Source organism: Patella vulgata, chromosome 2 (assembly GCF_932274485.2).
Source record: "Patella vulgata chromosome 2, xgPatVulg1.2, whole genome shotgun sequence".
Taxonomy (NCBI): domain Eukaryota; kingdom Metazoa; phylum Mollusca; class Gastropoda; family Patellidae; genus Patella; species Patella vulgata.
The window spans coordinates 34,989,263-34,997,356 of record NC_065880.2 but is presented as its reverse complement, the minus strand read 5'-3'; the positions used below and the strand labels follow the sequence as shown (position 1 = coordinate 34,997,356).

Genomic DNA, 8,094 nt, shown 5'->3' with positions numbered 1-8,094 from the left:
GGCTACGTTTTCAAAATTTTCTCAAGGAGGGCGAGGCACCCTTACCCTGTGACGATTGGTTGTTTGTGATTCTGGCCAGCCACCTCAGGTAGGCTATATTGGACCACATTGAAGTTGCTGTTTTCAAGGGCTGCGGCAGTTAAATTTTCTCACAACGGTCCCCCGCCTCCAAGAACTGTAAATGATTGATTGGTTGATTGTAATTCGACCAATTTGAAGTTGCTGTATTCACGGGCTGGGGTGTAGGAAAACGTGTTTGCGATCGTAAAATTTTCCAATTAACGGAAGTTATTGAAATTAAATAGGCTTCTTCATCTCACGGTAAAGTAAAGATCTGTGCTATGGTTGGTCCATTTTCAAAGCCAGGGTAAGACGGATTAAGGATAATATCTATGAACCTGATGCTCTTTTCTTTAACTGTTTTAAATCTTTATGGAATTGAGACACAAACAAGACTTCGGAAGCCACCAATTTGATTTTTTGGTGAAACTGTGGGTAAAACACACCCTTTACTGAGAATGTTTTACAGCTTTGGTCAAACATAAAATAATATAAAAAATTATGCAAAACCATAATGCATTCTCTTAAAGAATGCACCCTTCCCAGAAAATGGTGTAGTTTTCTTGCGAGGGGGTCGAAGAAAACTTTTGATAGTTGGTTTGAATGTTTTTTTCAGTCCAATGATATCAAATCACAGGCTAAAGGCATATGGATAAAGGGGCTATCGGTCTGCTGGTCAACTTGGTTGGCCAATAACAATGTTTGTCGAAAGACTGACAATAAATTCCAACTGGAATTCGTTTGAGGATTTTCATTGAATAGTCAGGCTGTAAATTATTTTAGAAGAGAATGATCTTCGCTGGATTAAGTACCCGATTTGTCGAGATTTATGCAGATAATAGATGTGGATTGTCATCAATTCAGAGCCTGTTCCCAGTTCTTTTCTATCACAGGAAATCGACACCTGAATAATAGGCTTATTAAGCCAAAGGGAGGCAACTACATTTGAGATCATGGTTTAAAGCAGTGAAGTCTCTAACTCAATATCATCCAAAGTCTTCCACATTGAAAACATGAATTATTTGTCAATTTGAATCAACACTGGCGTCATTTTACCGGGAAAAAATGGGCCTCTGACATCCAATATTTACGACATGTGTTTCAGCGCCATTTGTACAAGGGACTCGAAGAACGAGGCTAGACATATTCCACAAGTTATGTTAAACGGTGATGTCATTATCTGGAGAGCATACTATCAGTATACACTGGGATAACCAGACGCTAGAGATTGCCATTCGATTGCGACTTCTGGCATATATCAGTTGATATACATTCATATTAACTAATTACCTGCATTGCTACTGGCCATTTGTGTCAATTTCTAGGTACCAAATATTAGCAATTTAGCTCCTTTAAATCGCTAATATTCGGGACCTAGAAATTGACCCAAATGGGTCGAAACTCATATAATAATCTAATCTGATTGTATATAAACTGATTTACATTCAATTGTTTCCTTTTCGACTCTTAATTTCAAATCAGTTATGTCCAGCGAAAAACAGCATGTGTCTCAACCATATAGCAATTTTTAGCGTCTGGTTATTCCAGTCTATATGTATAGCCTCGTTCTTTCTGGTCACTTGTTGCAAATGACGCTAAAACGCACTATGGTACACGATTCGTGTACCAATGGTAAAATGTTTATTTTGTCTTAAATATTGGATATCAGAAGCCTGCCTTTTCCTGGTAAGATCACAACATCAATGTTGATTTGAATTGACAAATAATTCGTATTTTCAACGTGTAAGACTTTGGATGATATTGACTTAGCTACTTTAAAGCCGACTATATTTGTCCACTGGTCAACATAAAAGGGTTCTATATTCCAAAATGGTCTCCATACTACTAGCCAGCTATAGGGCCAGGTGAATATAGCCAGTAAAGGGGAACAGATTGAAGTTAATACTGTAATATACTATTCAAAAAAAGTAGGGGATATTTGATTTTGGGGGCATAATACTAAAATATGCAAATGACTACGAAAAAAGTCACTATAGAACCTAACAGAAGAAACATTTCCAGTTACATGTGACGCCCAAACGCACCAATAGCTACCGCATGGAATGCAGGTGATGCTTGGGATCATCATGGGGGTCCAACCCAAGATTTGCACGACTCTGACTTTGAATGTTACAGTCATTGTGGCATTGAATTCCAGGGTGGAAACATCAGTTTAATTGTTTTAGTGACCAGAAAACAAATTTTGATATGCGTCGGCTTACCCAAAATGAGAGGTTACGTGCCCTTGGCATGCTACAGATCGGCACAACACAGGCGGTTGTGGCGCGGACGATGAATGTTTCTCAGTCTGTCATAAGCAGGCTATGGTCCAGATACCGTGATACACAATCTGTACAGGACAGACCACGCTCAGGTCGACCAAGGGCGACAACTCAAGCCCGGGATCGATTTATCCGTACCTTGGCCTTGAGAAATCGTGTCATCACAGCAAATCAGATCAGCGTTCGTCTTCAAACAGACACTGGTGTGAGAGTGAGTGGCCAGACGATTCGGAATCGACTGCATAGGGGTCACCTTCGCGCCCGACGTCCTTGCGTGATCCCTTGTTTGAGAGATCATCACATTCAGGCAAGACGTCGTTGGTGTAGGGATCGTCAACACTGGGATAATCGACGCTGGAGCAATGTGATGTTTTCAGATGAGTCAAGGTTCACTGTTGATTTTTTGGACAGACGTAGGAGGGTGTGGCGTCGTCGAAACGAGCTCTTCCAAGACGTTAACGTCATCAGACATGATCGATTTGGGGGTGGTTCTGTTATGGTGTGGGGAGGCATCACTGTAGCTGGAAGAACGGCTTTACATGTTTGTGCAGGGCGTGTTACAGGTCAGTACTACCGGGACAACATCTTGGCAGTCCATGTTGTGCCGTTCGCACGACGTCATGGCCGCCGTTTCATCTTCCAGGATGACAACGCAAGATGTCACAGGGCCAGGATCGTTACTGGTTACCTCCAACAACAGAACATCACCACATTACCTTGGCCAGCACTGAGTCCCGACCTCTCCCCCATCGAGCATGCCTGGGACATGCTTGGACAGAGGTTACGTCAACGTCAACAACATCCTGCCAATGTCCAAGAACTTGCTGCTGTGTTGCAACAGGAATGGGACAATCTGGACCAAAATGACCTTAGACGTCTCATTAGGAGTATGTCACGTCGGATCAATGCTTGTTTGGCAAACAGAGGAGGATTTACCCGTTACTGACTTGGTTGTGATGCTGTGGTAACTTTGCTGTTTGACCCCCGGTATCATTTTACCCTTATAATGGTCAGTCTGTGCCTTACTTAGTCTAACGATCATTTGGAATAAATCGATGAATGTGAACTTCATTTCATTTTGTCATTTGTTTCTTCGTCAGTTTCATTAGGTGACTTTAATAACACTTAAAAATCAAATATCCCCTACTTTTTTTGAATAGTATATGTTGGCAAGCAAATTTAAATGCAAACATTTTGAAGATCCACACATATGTAATTCTTTCTTAGCCGTCTATTTTATAAGAAATTTTCACTGTACACAGCTTCGAGAGCCATGACCTCTAATCAATTTAAGCTATTTATAACTTTACTATTTGGCCGTTGTCTTATTGTATCATATAGACAGATAACTTATTTCATTTAACACTGATCCACTTATAGCTTAAACAACTTGTTGGAAATAACCAAAAAAAACAAAGATAAGAAGTTAGTGTTTATGTTGATTATTGACACAATATGAATACCAAATTTTAAAACGTAAATAATAAAAATTGTCTACAATGAAAATGATGAGGATGAAGACAATAAATGAGACTATAATGATGAGATGATGAATGATGATGATTTGGACAGTCAGCTAGTCTAAAATCCAACGTGATGGTGCATTGTATTATGCTGCCTTCTGTGAACCCTTCTTTCCAATCAAAGACTTGTGGATATGAGGTATGACACCTGAAAAACAAAAGATAAATAGTTTTAGTAACTTGTAATTTGAGGAACTGTATTGATTCAGGATTGTTTGGATATAATGAATCCATATTGCTGATTAAATATTTTGTTCCACTGATCATGTATGCTTTTCTGACTTTCAAAAAGAAAATATTTAATCATACCACATATAAGTGACCGATCTTGCAATATGAGGGGACTATTCGTTAGGCAGAACACACCATAGCACTATATTCACACCATGTACATTTGCCGTGTAACCTTATAAGTGTGATCCAGAACTTTCATGGATGACCTCTGATATCTAGTATCAGGTGAAAATAGACCTCAACCAATTATGCTTATAAAACAAACTAAAATAATAGAAGCATACTTACCACCACCAGCAATGGTAGCTTTAATGAGGGAATCTAATTCCTCATCTCCTCTAATAGCTAACTGTAAATGTCTGGGCGTGATACGTTTTACTTTTAAATCTTTACTAGCATTACCTGCCAACTCCAATACCTAAAATAAACAACCATAAAATACAAATATACGAATATTGTAGCCATTACTCACATAAATTATCCTCATTTCGACTATCAATATGTTTAGCAAATATTCAGGAGAAATTTCCAAACTAGTTATATTTGATTGCTCAGATACACAAGCCTGGTACAGTACTTTGTAGTTGTCGGACCATGACTACCGTCAGTACCGTATCACTTAATGATCAAGGCTAAAAGCACCATTGTTTAAGTACGAGGCCAATTCTCTCGTAATGTTAAAAGTACTCCCGTACAGAAGTTAAAGCAAATGTTTATGTTTTGTCACAACTCCAATAAGTTAAAATTATCCAGCAGATCCAGATAATGCCAACAGCCGGTTGGGAAGGCCAAGAAAGCTTTTACTCATTTATATTTAACTCCATATACAGATAAATCTTACAGTAGATTCTAAACAGTAGAGACATGAAATGAAATGGGGTTCAACGTCCTACTGTTTTGCTCCGAACTGGGCTAATGAAGACGGGATAGTAGAGACAACAAAACAAAACATCCTGTTACTGTTAGTACATTGTGAAACAAGCTCTTGATTGAAGTAAAATAAACTTAATGCAGGGCTTATGTCGACCTTACAATAGAGAGCAACTGCCATTCCTGCATCTGAAAAGGGTCGACCAGTGTCTCTCTTACAAAAGCAACCAGTTCTAGTCCGTTGCAGTGGTTAACTTTCTGCAACTCGCTTTAACTAGAGGGAACTACTTTCATCGACCCGATCGCTCTTACAGCTGACGTCAACTAGTTTCCATGGAAATAAAATCACATGATTCATGTGACTTTATAAATAAGCAAAATCAAAGCAAACGAAGGCATCCATTTTTCAATTGATGATGTTAACAATAATGTAATATATGGCATCAAGGCTGACAATGCCTTTGGTGTGCTTCTTCTAGGGTGTTTGCCATTTTGCTGATCATGTGATAAATAAATTGAGTCTTATGTTAAGTGTAATCGCTAACAGTTCCGAGTCCACATAATTCAGTTGATTTTATTGACATAAGCACACTTGCAACTAGTTTTCAGTATTAATATTATGTGTACTATGACAATACAATGGTGGGAAACTGGTTGACTCGTCCACAGTCAAGTCGTCCAACACCACTGATTGACTCGTCCACATAGATTTGGTTATGTCGTCCAAACTAATAGTTGACTAGTATGTTAATTATATGGAATAAATCTGTTTTACACATCAGTTGCTTTTGTTTTATTAATTACATGGGCTTGATTGAACGATAACGGCTGAGATTAGTTCATCAATGTTATAATAAAGTGTTTTTTGATATTCTGTTGTTCTTAAAAGAATGTTTCAACACATTAACTCGATAAGCTTACAATATATCTTTTGTGCAAAGTTGATATATCGCTTGCTATAGCACTGTGTGCACCTCTACTTTACACAAAATATTGTACGTTTGTCGTTGAAGTTTTCAATCTAAAAATAAATCCAGCCAATAATACTATTAAGTTTGCAATACGCAAATAAGATGGTTTGCCTTCGTGCATGCATGCTGTTCACTGTCAGCTAATAAGAGGATTCTAACCTATGATAATAATATAGCTGTTGGACACAGGTAGCAATCCTCAGTCCGGTTTGTAAAATTTCCTCTTGATTATGAATAACATTAACATTAAAACAGTGATTATTTCGAATTAGTGATAGTTTTTTAACCTCAAAATAAAAAGAAAAAAGAATCATAGTGAAACGCAGACGATTAGCTTTTCACACGAGAAAGTGGAATATATGCATGAGGATGACAAAAGACATTCAATTAGACACCAGGGGTTCAAGAAAGTTTGCCCCCCAGTTTCAACATTTTCTTTCAGATTTATTTTGTGAAATATTGAAAAAATGTTATACCCATCATACCATATATCAAACACTATGAAAACCATGTGGATAGCACGTGATGAAACTTCCCTCAGTACACTTATAATCACTATGAATACTATCCATATCGATAACATAACCAATAATGGCGTGTGGACGAGTCAACCAATTGATAATTGATGTATTTTGATGTTTGTGAACGACTTAACTAGACTTACTCACCGTGTAACAGTCTGTATGCTATTAAATTTAATTACACATAGCCTAGATAATCATCTAAAATCGTCCTTTTATATGCCTTTGTTACATCATGCGTACTTAATATCCGAAACAGAGTTTTAAAAGTGGCATAGAAATGCAAGCAAGCGTGACAGATGAACTATTTACTTCCGGTATCGGGTCAATGAAGTATGGCAGCTCGCGCCATTTTGATACCCGCGAATTATGACATGCTGTAATTTGAAGCCGCATAACTTTTTTAGTTTTAGAGATATTTTAACAAAAACTGTAGAGATTTATTCGGGAATGATGTGGGTACCCCAAAAATCGCCTTATTTTCTCTCAACTCGATCGGAAATTTGTTTAAATTGAAGCCAAAGTCAAGACTATCAGCTGAGTTATTTCCTTCACAAAATGTCAATATTTATGAAATCTAACCAAGTTACTTCGCAATTCTAAACATACTATGGAGTGGAGAACAATAGATTATGTTGCCCGATTAATAAACTTACTTCAGCTGTAAGATATTCCAATATAGCGGCACTATAAACAGCTGCCGTAGCTCCAACTCTTCCATGACTGGTAGTTCTGTTTTTCAAGTGACGGTGAATACGACCGACTGGAAACTGAAAAGTTTAATTAAAATTTATAAAAATCACAAAAATCATTAACCCCTGCAAAAGAATAATTAAAATTGGTATTATAAAAACATTAATTACCTGTAATCCTGCTCGTGCGGAACGGGAAACTGCTTTTGCCTTCGCTTTTCCAGAATCTTTACCGGCTTTACCTCCTGCCTGTCAAAACGAATGAATGTTTACAAACAATGTCACTTTAAACTATATCATGATGACCTGCATTAAAAATATGCACATTATTAAATCCGTCCAAAGTGCACTGATTATTGTTTACCAAAATTAATCGTCGATGGTTCATCAAATTTGCAAAATAAATACGATTCTTACCATCTTGCTATCCTTCCAAATACTATACTGCTCAATGACCTATTCCGCCAAAACACAGCGTCAGTTATAGTAGCTCACGTGATCAAATGCACCAATCATAAACATGAAATTTTGCTGATTGAATGGATACTAGCCGCTGCCCTTTGTTTAGAGAAACTCTAAATGTAGATCTAGAAGATCTCTTATGTTCATTTATTCCACACAATACATCGCAGCCATACATTGTCTATATATATTTCTATATATTTACTAATCTGGAGGTGAAAATGCGAAGAAAAGGCAATTCTTAGAGTGTTGACTTGCCCTACTTCTTTGTGAATCTGGATAGGGATGGAAGGGAAATAACTCTATTGTCTGACGCAACTCGGCGTAAAAACCATAGACATACTAATATTAGTAATAGTATGTCTATGGTAAAAACCACCATAAAATTGTATTGCATAATATTATCTTGCATTTCTCTGTAATATTTAATATCATTATGCCTCATATTAATTTAGTGGTCTTTTGTAGACATCATTAAA

At 37.4% G+C, this 8,094-nt stretch overlaps 1 protein-coding gene across 1 annotated transcript; it reads right to left on the bottom strand.

Annotated features, from left to right (window-relative positions):
• Positions 1–3,761: 3,761 nt before the first annotated feature.
• Positions 3,762–7,727, bottom strand: LOC126811853 (histone H2A.V). The gene is made up of 5 exons (XM_050537798.2): positions 7,571–7,727; positions 7,325–7,402; positions 7,118–7,231; positions 4,388–4,517; positions 3,762–4,013 (listed from the first exon to the last, which is right to left on the bottom strand). Exons 1-5 carry the CDS (start codon positions 7,571–7,573, stop codon positions 3,952–3,954), a joined length of 387 nt encoding a protein of 128 aa, XP_050393755.1. The 5' UTR covers positions 7,574–7,727; the 3' UTR covers positions 3,762–3,951.
• Between the last annotated feature and the right edge of the window lie 367 nt (positions 7,728–8,094).

What these genes read in the sequence shown, in the direction of transcription:
- LOC126811853 (XM_050537798.2), bottom strand. An exon ending in CCGCACGAGCAGGATTACAG is followed by an intron (nt 7,232 to 7,324) that starts GTAATTAATGTT and finishes TAAACTTTTCAG; the next exon opens with TTTCCAGTCGGTCGTATTCA. An exon ending in TGGAATATCTTACAGCTGAA is followed by an intron (nt 4,518 to 7,117) that starts GTAAGTTTATTA and finishes TGTTTATTTTAG; the next exon opens with GTATTGGAGTTGGCAGGTAA.